The sequence below is a fragment of the Pygocentrus nattereri genome, chromosome 8 (assembly GCF_015220715.1).
Source record: "Pygocentrus nattereri isolate fPygNat1 chromosome 8, fPygNat1.pri, whole genome shotgun sequence".
NCBI lineage: Eukaryota > Metazoa > Chordata > Actinopteri > Characiformes > Serrasalmidae > Pygocentrus > Pygocentrus nattereri.
Genome location: NC_051218.1, coordinates 38,485,977 through 38,504,580, shown reverse-complemented (window position 1 = coordinate 38,504,580; position 18,604 = coordinate 38,485,977). Strand labels below are relative to the sequence as shown.

Genomic DNA, 18,604 nt, shown 5'->3' with positions numbered 1-18,604 from the left:
TGTGTATATACGACTATGCTACAACACTCTTCTGTACCAAGTAGTTACTGTTTAGTTAACACGACAAATTATTATATTTACATTTTTGATAATCAAGTCATCTTACCACTGCATAGCCCAGGATTTCTCAACCTGTGGACTGCGGACCACCAGTGGGCCATTGGAGATGTGTAAATAAAAACACAATTGCAGGCTAATCAAACCTCATCAGCTTGAGACAGAGTTAGAGATGGAGAGGTTCCTCAGGGCACTACCTTGTTCAGTGCAGACCTATCAAACTTTTTTCTCCACCCATATTCAAGTCTGCATCAAATAGCTGAACAGGTCAACCTTGTTGAGTTCACTGCTGGTGTGAACGCATTTTATGATCAAACGAGGGAATTCGTCAGTAGATTCGGCTTTCCTCTTCTTCTAGGAGCACGTCAGCGCTGTACTGTCAGTATAATCTACCTGTTTGAACCTCTGACTCTTTACAGGCCCATTGCACTTATTTCGTGCCTGCAGCTCGAGCTGCAGCTGATATAAATGACAGACGAGCCTGAAAATATCTGCGTTTGATTTTTGGCAGAGCATCAGCCACCTGAGTAGTTAAACTCAAAATAAAGATAAACCTTTGACAAAGAAGCAGATATCAAGTAAGTTTCATCATTTTTGTTGACTACGACGACGCTAATCCAAAAGCCCACTGACTGGTGTGAAGTTTATTTCAAATGAGGCGCTAAAACCTTCAAAACTAAAGAAACATCTAGAGACCAAACAGTTACTCCTGTGGGAAAAAAGAACCTCTTAAAAAGTTGATTTTAGTTGTTCTGAGTGCTGCTATGCTTTATAGTTATAAACAGGAGTGGAAAAGGTTGAGAACCCCTCAGCCTACATCATAGAATCTAGCTCACAGAGGAGCACTGCTGAAGAAGGTTGTGATGATTAATGTAGTCATAATTCATATTTTCACTCTGAAACTGACAAAAGGTGATTTTATTCCTATTACTGTCAAAGTTTGACCAAAAATGCTGTTTATTTCTACTGCTGAACAATATACAATTGGTCAAATCTTCAAACATGTGATCAACAAAAAGCACAGTCAAAATACAGGGTGTACAAAATTGACATCATTTCATAGTCTCATAACATAAACAATTCTCCCTCAAATGATCTCAAATTTTAACAAAACATGTAAAACTAATCAAGTAATTTTGTTTTTGTTTCCAGGTTGAAGAATGACATTCACTAAAAATGAAAAGGTATTGTGTGCATTAGAATGTGCTCAAACACAGTCAAACGAGTGTGCAGCATGCATTTTTGAGAAAATTCAATAAAGCGTATCAACTGGAAAGCAGATTTGGACACGGCACAAAAAATTCAAAACAGCGTGTTTGGCAGGAGCTGGACTATTGACTTCAAATGTGTCTCACAAGTGGTGCGCATATTGAACATTTGTGAAGTTGTGAAATCGGTTATAAAATCTACATCCCTCTGAATTTCTTGTTTGAATTTTGATTAAAAAATCTTGTTTTGTTCAACATGAAGCTTATTTAATTTCATTTTCCTAGGATATTAGTTACTCAGATATTCACATCTCAATTGATGTCAATGTTTTTGGGACACCCTGTATTAATTCATGTGTTATGTATTAATTCCAGATGCTCGTGGTTAAAAGGAGAAAAAGAGGCTTTATATAACAGAAGGCAGTAAATCCAAAAACGGTCTGGCAAAAGGCAAAAAACAGGCAAAATAAGGTCATTCACAAGAACAAGAATGCACACAGAAGAACGCTCAGTATATCTAGAAAGATACAATACCTCATAACTACACCGCTAAAGCCTGGGCTTAAATATTAAACTATCACGGTTATATGACTGACAAGACAGGTGAATCAAGTTGGTGAACGAGAGCGCTGATTGGAGAGTGCAGAAAGTTCAGGAGTCTCTTGGGTCATGTGATCTCCCAGAGGATTCTGGGAGATGGAGTCCAAGTGTGAACCAGAGCCGAAGGGATGCATGACAAACTATGCTTTCCCCATGTGGAAATTCAATGTTATCTGCTTCATTAAGCTAAATCAACAAGGCTAGTGTTAAGATATTGACCAGCGTTTCTTCACCTGCCTGCTCAGCAAAGAAGCCCATCTCAGTGAGATATGCTGATTACTGCAGCATCGCCAGGCTCTTACAATTGACTGGTAACAGCTCTAAAGGCAGATTTTCAATATAGGGTATTCACACAGTGTAGGTAGGAGAACCTTTCTCTGGTGACTGCTTTATTGAGAGTGACTGACTGTCACAATCGGCACATTTGGCATACCCTCTAAACAATGAAGGCGCCAATAAGGGGTCTTTGGTGCCATACAGTAGAAGACTCATGTTCAGTTCCTCAACAAACAGTGTGAAAAATCTTTTCTAAGATCTCCAGAACCTCCATGTGATGTAAAGGTTCTATAGCTAAGTTTTTTTTCCTAGAACCATACAGATAAGCCAAGAACCATTTAGGAACCTTTCTTTTTTAACAATGTACATTTTGGTTTTTCACATGTTGTTGAATGTGTATGTTTAGAGATGGTTTTCTTTTCCTTCGCTATGGACCAAATAATCACGCTCTCTAGAATGATATGGTTCTCACCCAGAACAACGTAAAAAGATTCAAGCAGCTGAAAACAAAAAGACCCACCCAGATCGTACCTAAGGAAAGATGTTTCATTGGTGCTGAAAAGATTTTCCGTGGAGAGAACAATGTAATAAGAAACAGATTTTGCCTCTCTTCAGACATGCAAATGATATGCAAATGATATGCAAATGTTGTGTTTATGTGATGAAAAAGTGTGTGAGCATGCAAACAAAAGTGTTCTGCATGTATTGTTCCGAGCAAATTTAGTGACATTGTCTAAGCAGCTGACAGTCTCGAAATCCGAGCAGGAACTTTCTGTCTCTTTTCTTTTGAGTGAGTAAAAGAAGGAGTTTTGACTTTGACTTACAGATTCAAAATTACTCAGTGTTGGTAAACAGGAACCGGGTCTATTTATGTCTTGATTCCTCTCAGTGATTATTCCTTGTGTTCTTTGGTGGTTTTAGCTTTTCTGTCTTGGTTCCTGTCTTGGTTCTTCCCTTTGAATCTTGGCTCCTCTTAGTACACTCTTCAAAAGATGTTTCTTCAAAGGTTCTTTAGTTAAAAATTGTTTAAAAAAGAACACTCAAAGAACCCTTTGCATGATTAAAGGGTTGTTTGCATGATGAAAAGGGTTCTTAAGTATGTGCTGTAGATAGTTCTATATGGTACCTTTAAGGGTTCCATATAGTACCCAAAATGGTTCTTCTGTTGTTACAGTAGAAGAACCCTTTTCGGTGGAATATAGAACCATCTACAGCACATTCTCCATCAATCTGAAGAACCATTTCATCTTGCAAAGAACTCTTTAATCATGCAAAGGGGTCTTCGATTGTTCATGGTTCTTTAAGGAACCATTTCCTGTACTAAAAAACGCTTGAAGGACCATCTTTTTTAAGAGTGTAGTTTTTCACGTGATCTTAGGGAGTTTTTCCTTTTCACTCTTGGTTCCTGGTTCTTGGTTTCTTGTGAGTCTTGATTCCTCGTAGTGGTTGTTCCTCATTTAATTAAAGTCTTTTTCATGCTTGAGTCTTGGTTCCTCTCAGTGAGTGCATTAACATGCACATAATAATCAGATAACTGCAGAAAATCTGATTTCGTCAGTAATCCGATCAATGTGTTTACAAGCACTTGAGTAATCACATAATGAAAAACTATGAGTCTACATGAGTCAAACAGTAATCAGATTTCTGCTTTACAACCAGCCAATAGACTCACAGAACCGCCGCTTTTGTGCTGAAACATCATGCCACTTTACCTGCAACTATGAACATACATCATCTAGAAGATAAAGAATATTAAAATCCTTCATTTCATCAAACGTATTTGGTTTCAGTGTCAATCTTGCAGGTGCTGTGTTGAAGGCTGCTTATTTCTCGTACCGCTGTTTTCACACATTGTCACAATTGGCCCCTCCTAGTCCTGTCCATGTGTTCGTGTTGTTTTGGTTTAGCCCATGTGTGTTTGTTTTGGTCCAGCCCCCTTGTTTCATGACTCCTGCCCTGATTGTCTCCACCTGTGTTCCCGCTTGTTCCTCGTTTACCCTGTTATTATTTAAGCCCTTTGTTTGCCCTTTTGTCTTTGCTGGTCTTTGTTATCTGCACTGTTGGATGGATTGGTCTTGGTACTGTTGCTTGTTTGATTCTGGTTTGTCATATCTGTACCCCGATCAATCCGTGTTGGCTACATGAACCTGGACCATTTAGACGAGGACCCTGGATTGGCCCATAATAAACGTCGTTTATCTCCGCATATGCATCCACCTCCTTACTCCCCGTTACACACATGCGCAGACTGAGAAATCTGAAAGAAATCAGAGTAAGAGTCCACATGCACTGAGAAATCTGATCACTGAGCAAAAATCCAGCTCTCTTTATCAGATTTCTTAATCAGACTTCTAGACCATACTCTGATCTAAGAAATCTGAGCATACTTTGTTACACGACTATTTGAATAATCCGACAATTGCAGAAATCGGATAATGATCAGATTATTAAGCGCATGTAAACACACCTAGTTTTTCCTTTTGATTCCTGGTTCTTGTTTCAAACTCTTATGGAGTTTCTTCTTTTTATTCACAGTACCTCTTTATTTTTTCCTTTTGAGTCTTGGTTCCTCACAGAGGTTCTCATTCTCTTAGGGAGTTTTTCCTGCCACTGTTGCCCTTAGCTTGCTCGTTAGAAGCTTAGACCCAGATTTTTGCTTTAATGGCAATAATATGTTGTAAAAAGCACTATCCAAATCAATTTGAATTGAATTTAATTAAGCATGTAGCTGTGGGCCCATAGTGAAACACATGCTCATCATTAGTGTACTTTTCAAAACCGGAGCTGCTATCCTGGGGCAGCTAATGAGAACCCATGCCCCAGAAATAAGCTGTGATTTAGTCATTAGCATGTGTTTGCTAAGGCAGCAGAGAAGTACTGCCTTTGATAGGGAGTTTGACAGTGGTTCCATCAATGTATTGCCAGAGCCACTACATGTTGGCCTTCATTTATCAAAGCCCACATTTTTCACTGTGTTCTGAAGTTAACTTACGATTAGTGAATTTAAAAAAATGCTTTTGTCAACCTAGTACACATATGCTCACTGTTGACGGGAAATCTAGCTCAAGCTGTGCATGTATAGATGTGCTCTGGAATTGTAAATGGCCTAAATCATCCAAAAATACGCCCGAATGATGAACCATTTAAACATTCAAAGACAACTAACAAGACACAGACTTAAATACTGGAAAAAAATGCCCACACTCTTAAAATCTGTGTTAAATGTCACGCATTGGACTCATCAGTTGAACTCCAACTCTCAGAATACCCTGGGAGATCCTGTGACTCCGGACTCAGGCTTGCGCACCTATCAGCACTCACAGTCCCCAGACTTTTAACTGATGTCACCTGTGCCTGTGTTATTAGAGCACAGAGTACAAAAGCCTGGGTTTGACAATAGTCAGTGCGAGGTGTTGTGTTCTCTGAAACTTGCTGAGCGGATTCTCCCTGTTATCTCTTGTTTAACTGTGATTTTGACCTTTTGGATTCGTGTTTTTGACTACGTCTGTTGCCTTTCCCTTTTTGGAACTTTTGCTGGTTGTTTGGATTGATGTAAAAAGTGTTAAAATGGGTTATTATTTAACGTGTGACTTTTTAGAGTGAGGGAATGTACACAAAGTACTAAATGCAGCATGTTGAGAAAATATCCGAACAATACCTCGAATCTTCATTTTTGTCGTTTTTCAGTTTTTGGCATAATTTTAAAATACCTATTGGCCTTTACATTGTCTGTAAATTTCATGAGAAATGGATCAAAACAGATGGCTCAGAATTACTTGGAGAGAGGTCTGGTTCCATTGACTTACATTAAAAGTACAATAGGTTTTTTCCTTCTCCTGTAAAGTTACCATTTTGGAGATACAAGGTTTTGTTCCGACAGCAGTGATTTAATAGCTACAGTGACAAAAGCAGCAAGTTTAATTCTAAACATGAAAGACGGGTTGTAAAGTGGTTTAAGCATCATTGATATTCTGCTAAGGGCAAGGGTGGGCAGTCCTGCCGTGGCAAAAGAAGAAATGTTTAATTAGGGATGTGGTATGTGATCCAAGTGAAAGTGTAATGTGTAATTCTAAGAGGGATGCCAATGTTTCTAACACCCTGCAAAGTATTGACAGTCACAAAATCAATGTCACCAAAAAAGTGGACAACTTAGATAATTAGAATGTAACGTTACAGGAAGTGTTTGTGAGCCTTGCTGCAACTAACAGCTTTAACAAACTAACAAAGAAACGTTTATACATCTACGGTTTAAAGGAAAAACTTTCAAGCGAAGGAGAGAGGGGGGGCATTTTGTCACACTTTTCACTCTTTCTTATATTTTTACTGCATATGATAATAAAATGAATGCCGGTCCAAATGAAAGAATTTACCAAGCTGCTTCTGGCTCGCAGTGGGAACTGGAGCCTATCCCAGCGGTCATTGGACAAAAGGCAGGATACACCCTGGACAGGTTGCCAGTCCATCGCAGACCTGACACACAGACATATACATTCACACCTAGGGGCAATATATCTTATATATATCTTAAAATCTCATTATGGTATTTAGTTATAGAACTTAAGTGGTCAACTTGGCCAATTGGTGGGTACGTTGTCAAATTAGATTCTTTAACAAATAAGAACATATTTAAAGTGATATTAAGGTAAGATTAAGCATCTGGTTAGCAATAGCATTAACTTACTGCACTACATTTTCCTTGTATGGAATCATTATCCACACACAGGTACTGCGAACAGTAAATAGGCAACATAAATGCTTATGCTGACTAATGATGACAACTTCTGACCATACAGTAGCCTACTATAATGTGGTCCTGTGGATTTTTTTTTTCACTACTTTTATCTTTTTTTTTTGTGGTAAATGTCGGGACTCAGAGCACCTCGTCCTCTGCCCAAAGTCCCAGACGATGTGGAAAAACGTCACTAATTAAATAATGTTAAGTTAAAGTTTTAATTTTAATCTAATCTGTTCTCTAATGCAAAAGGGTAACTAATCCAAGGGTTTAAAGAAGCATTCTTTCAAAAAATCTAAGAAAAATGAAAAACCAAAGCTGGTTCAGTTTTGAAGAAAGGAAAAGGCCCTCTTCGTTTATTAAGATCCGAATGACAAGATGGCTCCAGGACAGCCAAAATGCAGAGATCACCACAAAACACCCCCTTCTTATAACCCGTTTCGGGGTGAGCTCATCACCTCTCCCTGTTTCATATGTTCCTGAATCACCTTTTTGGTTTTCATTACTTAATTTCACACTTTCGTTGGAAACTCATCTCCAACCATCCCTTGCATCTATTCTTTCTAGACTTTCCCAGTCTGGCGGTACCAGGCCAAGGCCATAATTTTGAAACTTACTTATGGCTTTTCTGCCGGTTCTCACCAGCCCACTTCACTCTTCAAGGGTCAGCTTGCCTTCATATTTTACTATGTAAGCAATTTTGCTGGCCTCTCCAAGCTCCAGGTGCATTCTGCCATCTAAAACCCCTTTCATACAATGCCCTGCCTGTGCCTGGGTCAGAAGTTCATTCTGTCCCATGCAAACGCTAGGCCTGTTTTCTGAAAGAAGAAGTCTGTCTGTCTCAGTTATATGACTTTAACTTTATTCTAATAATTTCTAAGTGAATGATTGTTACAAAACTTTTATTAATTATGATTCATGGACATATTCCTACAAAACCCCCTAACATAAATTTCAGTTTTCTATTGCAACTGTTATGATTACATGTAGGTCTATAAGGTTACAAATATATTAAAGATCAAAATATATTAAAAATCAAGTTGGGATCATCTGCATCACAAGAAAATGAAAAATGCTGAGAAAGGTAGCAAGTTGTTGCTTTCTGTTAGGCTCATATTAGACAATATCGATTGAAAGGCAAACGGCTTGCTCAGCTAGGAAATCCCCATAATTCCTGTGAGTGCAGATTGAAAGGTTAGCTGGGAGACTGAGTAGACATTACCCCCTTTTGCCCCCGCTTTGCCACCAGAACAGATTATCATTTGCATTTGTTTGAAATCGTTCAGTTGGTTATGTTGGATATTAATTGTAAGAGATCACACTTATCTATTCACCTCTCTCTCTCTCTCTCTCTCTCTCTCTCTCTCTCTTTATCCATTTATCTTTGCTGTCCATACGTTGTGCTTTGACTGACAGGCTGAAGAGTAAAGGCTTATAAATGTTATCGGCTGGGAACAGATGCTGTAAAAGACTACATAACCCTATATGCTGCACTTACTCTGGCTAAAGTCCCAGCCAGTATAACACTGGTCTGTTGTAGACATGAACACAGAATGAGAATGTGGGGTTATTTGATTGTCTTTATATACAGTTACATAGTAGATAGTATCAGATGCAATATATAGACTTTTACTGTGACTTGTGATTATAGTTGCATTCTTAAAATTACGTGGTTCCTTAAAATAAAAGCTTTCTGGCTTAGGTGTACGACTCTTTAACCTTTCCATTGCATTTAAGATTATTTTACAATAGATTACAGTGGATGAGTTACTTGTGCTTGCACGTTCATTAAGGGGTCATGGTTAAAAAAATTGTAAAAAAGCACTCCCTCGCAAATATTTAGCATTATGATGCAAACGGTTTGCATTTGCTTGCAAAAGCTGTGTTTTGCTTAAGCTCAGAGATGGAGCAGCTCATTGAATTTACGTTGACCTTGGATTGAAATATAAAGACATAGTGTCGCTTCTCAAAATCAAACGTAATTCTGCTATTATTGAGACTGAGATCAAGTGTCCTCGTACAGTAAAAGCTACATTTACAGAGATTGCAGAGAACGACTGCTGAATAAACTCAACATAGACTGGGGAAACAGATGTTAGCTATGTTAAAAACAAAGCTCTAATGTAGGCAGTGTCATTGGGTACCTCTGGTCCTACTTTGCTTGCTTGTGAGGGAATGTAAAACATTTGCGAGGGAACGCACTCGTTAACTGTTTTTTTTTGCCACAGGCTAAACCCTATATTAATTTTGGAATTGGACCAAATTGCATGACCAAAAGGCTAAACACATAGATTTCTTGGTTTGTTTACATTCGGGAAGAGCCAGTATGCCTGGACAGACTGTGAGTGTCAGTGAGGAGATACAAGTGCTCAGACAATTTTCTTCAAATTTATACACATGGTGTGTTTTGCTGTTTTACTTTTAATGAAAAAGTATTGTGTTGTTGTGTAGAAGAGTCAGGGGAGGCCCTGACCCAATACATTACCTCACCCAGGCACTCTTTTACTACACAGGGACACCGAGAGTGAATGCAGCTTGGGGCAGCACCCCTTGCTCTGGGCGACTGTAGTTGTCCTTGGCAGTGCAAGTCAGTGAGTCATACGCCCATTTCTGGTGGCCACTAGCCTCCTCCTAGTGGTTCCTGGTGGGCTGGTGCAAAGCATGTAAATGGTGGCAGAGCCCCTCGACATGGGCAACTTTGGTCATACAGTTCTCCCATAGCCTTCCACCCAATGACAGCTGGGATAGGCTCCAGCTCCCCACTGCAAGCCAGAAGGATAAGCGGTTTAGATGGGGGGGTGTGTGTGTGTGTGTGTGTGTGTGTGTGTGTGTGTGTGTGTGTGTGTGTGTGTGTGTGTGTGTTCTCACACAACCTCTGAGGACTCCCAAGACCATCTCCTTGGGCATCCTGAGCTTTCAGCTAAACATAAAGAGAGCTTGAGTGAGTCCAATTGACTCCTTACCCATTTCACCTTCCGACTAACCTGGAAGCAGCTTCCTGACGGATAGCACAGATAGTCCTTTCCCAAACCACCACTGGAGAGCCGCATGAGGTTGCCATGTTGCACCATAGGCTCCAAGTCCATGGGCACCAGGAGGAGCTGAATCGTGGTGTCGGCCACTTAGTAAGGCTCCTGGGCTCCTTCCCTGGTATACCATGGTAGTACAATACATGCAAGCTCTGCTCTGCCATGCCCCAGCTGGAAGCCGCTGAACTCCCCCTTTACACCAAACAACCCACTTCCCAGACTCTCTGTGACACACAGAACACCTGCACAGACAACTCACTGAACAAACATCAACAACAGTCCATCAGCAGCTGGTTGGGAGCTGGATCTCTCTAAATAGACAAAGCACTTCTTGTAAGTCCCTCTAGATAAGAGCGTCTGCTAAATGCTGTAAATGTAAATGTAAATGGATCTCGAATCTTGGGTGGTGGTGCTATCCACTATGCTCCATTTAAGTAATAGATACACCCACTGCTAGTGATTACATATGTCATTGAATGTGGGAGCTAAAACAAAGACCTACATTATCAGTTATAATCATTGGTGTTAATTCCAAAAAGGAGCTGATAATAATCTATAAATGTTCCCATTTATCAGTGAATAATATGCATTGCTGTCATTCACAGCAATACTTTAACAGGTGTTAATAGGCCACTTTAACACTGTAGTCTGCTCCCTTTCACAACCAGTGTTACAGAATTCTAAAACATACTTCAGTAGAGAATACTGAATCATTTTCCAATAGCTTCATCCTTTTACATCCTCAGTGTGGGAAATACAAGAGTTGTTCAATGGCTAAGATGTAAGATCTCTCTCCAAACACAAATATCAGTTTCAGTTGTAAAATAGTTCATTTGGCCTAACATTAAATTGATTCAAGTCTATTCATTGAATTGTTAAGGCATTTATCAGCAAACCAGCATGTATCCTATTATGTATCACAATTATAAACACAATACAATTCCCAGCGTGAATGGGGAATCCTTTTGTTGTCATGCCTGCAGCAGAGCAGGCCAAACCATTTATACATATTCACTGAGGTATACATACATTTATTGACCTTATGGCAAGGCAATGCAATGCATCCAGTGGTCCATAAGGCTACCAAGCTCATGTTCTTTATGAAGACATAAGGGCTGTTGGGCTCCGCAGGTTCATAGTTAGCACACATGCTGCTCCCCAGTCCAGAGCAGGCTGGTGGATTCTTTACAGGGGTCAACAACGTAAATGTTTAGATTTCATTGAAGTAACATTTTACCATCTTGGCTGAAAATGTCTTAATATGTGGTAATGTCCTAATATAGACTAAAATAAAAGAGTGCTCGGCCTTAAGCTTTAGCTCAGCTATAGTTGCTTTTTGCGCATCTCCAGCAGGAATCTTTTCCTCAAAATTGGAATAATTTGTTGTAAAATGTCTCTGAATGTTTGATTTTTATGAGGATGAAGTCAGTTTCTCATTTGCCAGCTTCTTGTTGAACTTTTCTCATTCCACTTTAAATGGCATCTGTCTGCATTGCTATGTAACTGTTCATCTGCGAGCCAACTCTGAGGGTTAAAGGGTAAATTAGCAATTGTGCGTTAAGTCTAGCGGTTAAGACCATTTACTGTTAAAACTGCGCTAGAGCAATCAGCAGAGCTTTATTTAGAAATGTTGATGTTGACTATACTGGAGTTGCTGTTGGCACTCTAACCTCCACACTACATCATCAGACAGGAGGTTTTACTAGTCTTTTACTGCTGTAAGAGGTGAGCAGGCAGGTGTACAACAGATGTAGTGATAGTTCAGATTTTCAATTGACCGCAATGACCCTTTTTTGATCTTCTGCTTTTGTACTTCTACTTATTTTTTTGGAAAAGTACTTTTACCTTTTTCAGTATTTCACCAAAGTAACAATATTTACTTCAGGTCACTCTACTCATCTCATCTCTGCCCGGATATCAGACACCCACCTCTACACTTTTGGCCTGTTGTTTTCCCTCCTTTTGAGAGGAATGCTTGCTTTTGCTTTAGTGCTTTAGCGATGTGGAAGAAAGAAATGTGGAAATGAGAAAACAGAGGACACAAAAGACTTTGGATTCCCATAAATAATATTTCAGTAATATGCTCTCAACAAGCTGCGTTTTTCAAAGGCAACCACAAGCATTCGCTCTTTATGAAACAATATTTCATTGGTGCTGTAGGGTTCTTCCCATTTAAATTCCATTGCAAAATTGATGTTTGACAGTCCAAAGCAAAATTAATACTGTCAACCCAAAAAGCAACAATGTAACGCTCACTCTCAGACAGTGAGAAAAAAAAAAATGGTGAAAATCAGCTTGGAGTAGATTACAAGCTTAACTCAGCCAAATTTGTTGCTGTTCAGTGATGCTCTAAATCTCTGAATAGACAGGAGTTGCGGTTGCCTTCAGCTTCATTTGTGCTCTAGACCTGGATATGTATAAAGTTCTTATAGGGATGTCTGCTGCAAAGCTATACAAATAAAATTGACTTCTTTAAAGAAACATATGCTCTGATAGCTTCACTCCCTACAGCACCATTCACCTAAACGACCTGTAATCAGACGCTACACTCTGGTAACAATCTGGATAGTCCATTTCTTTTTTTGCCCACAAATAAAAAAACAGCGACCATTAATTCCATAAAGAATTATGGAATTGACTCAAAAATTGACTCGTTAGATCACAATACACTCTTCCACTGTGCATCAATACATTCAGATGAACTCAAGCCCAGAGAGGCCGGCAGAGTTTCTGGACATTGGTGACTTCCACTGTGCATAGTACAGTTTTAATTTCCCTTTGTGGATGCAGAAATGAACGGTGTTTAATGATGACGGTTTGTCAAAGTATTCCCAGCCTGTGTGGTGATATATCTATTACAGAACTATGGCATCTATTTATGCAGTACCATCTAACGGAAATGTTGTGCTAGCAGACAGACAGGCTGTTTACAGGATCCTGCTACATAATAAGTTTATGATTATATAACAAAACTAATAAATGACACAGTTTAACACACATGAATGACATAAAGTGATATAAAATTGTCTCTTGCTAGGATAGTTCAATACTACAGAGAGATTCACTTGAAAGAGGCCCTGAATATTTTGTAATAACACTCGCTAGGACTAAGCAATCTGAACAAAACAACATGCAATGTGTTCCTCAGTATATGGAGCTTTGATAAGGCCGGGATTCCCCTGCGTCGGAGTGATGAGGTAGGATCTGGGCAGCCATCTCGACGCTTAACCTCCGTTTGCATACCCCCATACCCCTTCATGAGTCTTGCATAAAATTACTTCCAGGAGATCGCATGTAATGCAGTCGATTGCACATATATCATGGTAAGTAATGTATTTTTTTGGTTGAGATTGCTTCATGCTAACAGGAGTTACAACAGAATATTCAGGGCCTCTTTCAAATGAATCTCCAGAAGCACAAGCAGACTGCTTCTACAAACATTTGTGAAAGAATGGGTCGCTGTAAGAAGCTCATTGATTTCCAGCATGGTACCGTGATGGGATAAATCCAGTCGTGACATTTCCTCACTACTAAATATTCCACAGTGAACTGTCGGTGGTATTATAACGAAGTGGAAGCGATTTGGGAACAAAAATTCCCATAAACATATAAACTCATAAAGCTTTCCCATAAGAGTTGAAGCTGTTATAGCTGCAAAGGGTGGGCCGACATCATATTAAACCCTATGGATTAAGAATGGGATGTCACTCTAGTTCATATGCGTGTGAAGGCAGACGAGCAATTACTTTGGCAATATAGTGTAACACAGATTGGCTGAAATGATCTAAGTAAACCAGCGAATCGTGGATCCCATGTTTGGAATGAAACTCGGCTGATTTCAATTTGAGTTCCAGTGATGCACCCCTAATTTTTAATAACAAAATTGGCCTCACCTTTTGTGAATCATACATGATTGGTTGATTCCACTTTCATTTGCTAATTAAAATGGTGAATAAATTGGATTCTTCCCTTTCTTTTGCCAGTGCGTGTCTTCTGGCGTCTCCCTAGTTTTTGCCCCAACAATCCCCCCACCCCCCATCGCTTTCTCTCTCCTTCACACCATGTCCATAAAAGGCCACTGTCTTTCTTCAGTAGTTGGCCACTGCTGCTTTTCTCTGTAGCCTTCCTGAGGGACAGACAGTAATCGGAGCCCTTTGCGGCTTTGAAGCGCTGATTTGCCCCAGTTCAGACCAAGAGTGCTGCATATCTATGTGTAAACACACTGACCAGCTGCTTGCACTAGATAAGCTTTATAGCACAGAGAGAGAGAGAGAGAGAGAGAGAGAGAGAGAGAGCTGTTTCTTGTGAAACAATGCCCTCTGCTGGCAAACTGGCCACATCACACAGTAGACTGTTTCAAAAGACGGCAATAAAAAAACAGACAACACATCTGCTTTACTTGCTTTATTGACTCTTTTTATACAAGTAGATGATTCTTGCCGATGGATATGAGTGGCCAAATCTTCACTTCAATGCACAAACAAATGGCTGCAGAAAAGTGCATGAGGCATCGTTCCATTTGAAAGAATCTGAGGTAAGAAAAACAAACACAAGGCACTTTTGAACATGCATATAAATGAAATTGTCTCACATCTAATCAATATATCTAACATTTCTCATTAACCTTACTATGAGATCATTTAACTGAATTGAATTCAGAACCATCAGCCAACTGCGTTTGCACACAGAGGAATTAGACCTCTGCATTTAACCCATCTATGCAGTGAAACGCCCACACACATGCACACTAGTGAACACACACTAGGGGACAGTGAGCACACTTGCCCAGAGCAGTGGGCACCTGGGGAGCAATTGGGTGTTAGATGCCCTACTCAAAGACACTTCAGTCACGTACTGTCGGCCAAGAGGATAGAACCAGTGACATCACAGGTCACAGGATTGGTTCCCTAACCTCCAGCACATGACTGCCCCAATTTACTGTCTTTCTGGATGTTTTGGACTTATTTTAATTGATTTTAGTACGTCAGAATCTCATTATACCAGCAGATAATTGCTTGTTTCAAACATGTTTCTTACAATGGCCAATATACCGAGATAACATGGCTTATTACAATCCATTAAAACAAGAACAAAATGTCTATTCAGATGTTAAAGAATAAGTCCACAGTCCTGGGCGGTACATATATTGTTAAACTTCAGAAGAAAAATCAATTATAAAAATATCCTCTGCTTAGATCACACACACTTCAATGCACAATTGCTGTTCAGTTGCTGAATTTAAACAAAAGTGTGGATTACACAGTTATGCCACATTTTATGTTTCATGTCTTATTTTTCTCCAACACATTAAACTCAGCAATTAATAAGAATAGTAGATAATATTTAAGAATATTCTCTATAGAGGACGTCTAGTTTGAACTAGAAAAATCAACAACATGAAGAAAAATTCATTGTGGACAAAAAGCTCCAAAATGCTTGGAAGGTCCAAGACTTGAACAGCACTGGTGAAACCTGAAACTGGAATTATTGATAGAAAAGAAAAGAAAGCTGGTATCACAAGCAGTAGTGATGTAGAAGTGTCTACCTTCAAAGGTCATCTCAAGACAGTGTTCAGTTTTGTCGTTATCAGGTTGATCTTTGGCCCAGTCCTGAAAAATCATTTTGGATCCATCGGTCCAGAGCCATTTTCCTTCCTGTATGGAGAAACAGATCTCTGAGTCAGAGTTTATAAACTCTAGTGATCATTTACTAAACTGGAAAGTAGCAGAAAAAGCACAACAAATTTCAAAAGGATTCAAAAAACACTCACCGCTACAGAGTCGTGACCGCCTAGCCAGGGCTTAATGGCAGAGCCAGTGGCTTGCTTGATGAGATTCTTTAAAAAGGCGTTTTCTTCGTTGTTGTGTACTGATGCAAGATTTGCACCATGCTTCAAACATTCAATCTAGAATGGGGGGTGAAAAAAATGTTATTTAAAATTAGCAGGGAGCACCAATCTGCTGTTTTCAAGCATGAAGCACACTCAGATCCACTGTCAGTCTACCTCTGCATCAATCCATTGGAGGGGTGATTTGAAGACCTTGAAACATCTAGATCCATGGGCTGACCATTCACTTGGACAAAGCTTAGCCGCTGTGAATCAGAGAGACTGTGTTTCTAAAAGGCTCATAATGTATAGCATAATGTATAATAATAATAATAGCTTAAGTAAAAGAACAATCTTACAAAAGATGGATGGTTCTTGGTGTCCAAGCACCAGGCTCTCTACAACAAAGCAGCATTAACATTACATCAGTTAGCTTTTCTTTTGGTCACAGGGCAGGAAGCAGTTTAATCTTAGTCTCTGACTGTGCTACAGTGATACTGGCTGAAAAATGATTTTGAAGTAGGACTAATTTAATCTGCACCTCCAATACTGTATGTTACTGATACTGTATATCCAATACTGACATGCAGTGTTGCTCACTGTTAACTGATTGTTGAGACTGTTTAAAGTTGACAAGCTGATTGTTGAAAACTTTGTTAGTAATAATAATATTTTCAGATGATGTCACTGGTTATTCCTATATTCCTAACTGGGCTACATATATAGCTTGTATGTCCAGTTTCATTTTTCAGATTTTGACATAATTTGAAAGTGGCTGTTGTCCTTTACATTGTTTCAAAATTTCATGATGAAATGACCAAAAGAAATGGCCCAAAATGACTTTGAAAAAAGTCTGGTTCCACTGACTTACATTAAAAGTACAGTATGTTTATTCCTACTCCTGTAAAGTTACCATTTTGGAAGTTTTGTTCCAACAACAACGATTTATTTATATATATATATCTCAATTTCTTAAAAGCAACAGAACATTTTTTGGAGTCTAGTCTTACAAAGGTAAATAAAACAATTTAAGCTGATAATGAACAGTTACAGTTTCAGGCTATAAACTAGAAACATTCACTGTTTTTTTTTCTCTGAGAAAGCTTAAGTTACATAGAGTCTTGTAGACTGAGCTTAGATGCTTTCAACTAAGCTAAGTTGAGAAAAAAACTATGCACAAGGTTTGACATAAAATTTCAAGCTTTTCTGTTGTTCTGTTCGTTACAGTATGCATTCTTAGCTTAAATGCAGAACAGTGTAGAGTTGCATATTTCTCTTACCCGTAGCAAGAAAGAACCCAAGAAACAAAGAAACTGTCCACATCGCCATTGCAGAGTACAAAACACTGAAAAACAGAAAGAGCAAAATCAGAAACAGCATCATTTTACATTTGTTCCTCCATATCTCAAGCATTTTAGCAGACATTAATGCAGAATTTATCATTTTAAAACTACAATTGATTTTGACTATACCTGGTGAATGCTGTGTTTTATCTATATATGTTTTTTATTTCTCTGGTGTGTCCGTTATCGGCTGCAGGAGTTTGAACTCTAGGTGTTTTTATACTGTGAGGGAAAATAAAGATTCACTTAGGATTGAGCAATTTCCAGGTTCATGACTTTTCCTTTAAAGTGTGCACTGTCATGGATTTAAGCACAGTTGCATTGACAGTACCAAATAAGATTGCTACATAGAGGTTTCACCAGAATTTTTGACTCATGTCAAAAAGTTATTTGCCCCCTTACCAAGTTTTTCTGTGTTTGCATATTTGTCACACTGGCATGTTTCAGATCACCAAACTACTTTTAGTGATAATATAACACAAGTAAGAAAATGGTGTTTTTAAATAATGATTTCATTTATTGAAAGAAAACTCAACCAGTTAACCAAATTCAATCAAATATTAAGTTGAATTTCACCAGCCACCCCCAGACATGGTTACTGCCAGACCTGCTAAATTTAATCATCGCTTAAATAGAACCTGGCTGGTGATATGAGGTTAGAAGGCCCCAAAAAGCAGCACGTTCCAAAGAGACTGAAATAAAGATGCAAAACAAAGTCACTGAAATCACTACCAGTCTGGAAATACTTACAAACCCATTGCTAAGACTCTACCAAACCCCAGTGAAAGCCATTATCCACAAATGAAAAGTGGTGAACCTTTCCAAGAGTGGCCGGCCTACCAAAATTTCATCTAGAGCACATTGACGACTCATCCAGCAGGTAACAAAAGAACCCAGACGAACATATAAAGAACTGCAGGCCTCATTTGCCTCAGCTAAGGTCAATGCACATGATTCCACAATAAAGACATTGGGCAAAAATGGCATGCATGAGAGTTGCAAGGAATAAACCACTGCTGACCAAAAAGAACACAAGGGGCCGATATTTTGGATAATAATTCTGCAGACTGCTGAGTCAAAGGTGGAACATTTTGGAAGACATGGGTCTCGTTACATCTGGTGTAAAAAGCTGAAATCACACTCCACCACAAGAACATCATGCCAGCAGTAAAACATGGTGGTGGTAGTGTGATGCTCTAGGGCTGCTTTGCTTCTGCAGGATCTGGACAACTTGTCATAATTGATGCAACCATGAATTCTGCTCTCTATCAGAAAATCCTGAAGGGATTGTCCACCCATCTATTTGTGACCTAAAGCTCAAGTGCAATTGGGTTTTGTAGCAAGACAATGATGTGAAGCACACAAAAAGGTCCACCTCTTAATGGCATGCTTAGAAAGTACATGCTCAAAAACAAAAAACCTTCAATATGGCCAAATTAAAACATCTCTGCAAAACAAGACTGTGCTTGTCACTTGATGATGTCATGATTGATGGAACTATGAATTCTACTGTGTATCAGAAAATCCTAAAT

At 39.1% G+C, this 18,604-nt stretch overlaps 1 protein-coding gene across 1 annotated transcript; it reads right to left on the bottom strand.

Moving 5' to 3' along the window:
- Positions 1 to 14,357: 14,357 nt before the first annotated feature.
- On the bottom strand, positions 14,358 to 17,255 carry LOC108424139 (galactose-specific lectin nattectin-like). Its single transcript, XM_017691954.1, has 7 exons — positions 17,202 to 17,255; positions 17,010 to 17,074; positions 16,089 to 16,127; positions 15,907 to 15,995; positions 15,673 to 15,807; positions 15,448 to 15,556; positions 14,358 to 14,431 (listed from the first exon to the last, which is right to left on the bottom strand). Exons 2-7 carry the CDS (start codon positions 17,056 to 17,058, stop codon positions 14,367 to 14,369), a joined length of 486 nt encoding a protein of 161 aa, XP_017547443.1. The 5' UTR covers positions 17,059 to 17,074; positions 17,202 to 17,255; the 3' UTR covers positions 14,358 to 14,366.
- Positions 17,256 to 18,604: the final 1,349 nt, after the last annotated feature.

Bases quoted from the DNA above. Each gene is read 5' to 3' on its own strand.
- LOC108424139 (XM_017691954.1), bottom strand. From the start codon at position 17,058: ATGGCGATGTGGACAGTTTCTTTGTTTCTTGGGTTCTTTCTTGCTACG. The intron at 15,996-16,088 runs GTAAGATTGTTC...TCTGATTCACAG, and splicing joins CCAAGAACCATCCATCTTTT to CGGCTAAGCTTTGTCCAAGT. The intron at 14,432-15,447 runs GTAGACACTTCT...TTCTTACCTCAG, and splicing joins TCTTGAGATGACCTTTGAAG to ATTCTTTCAAATGGAACGAT.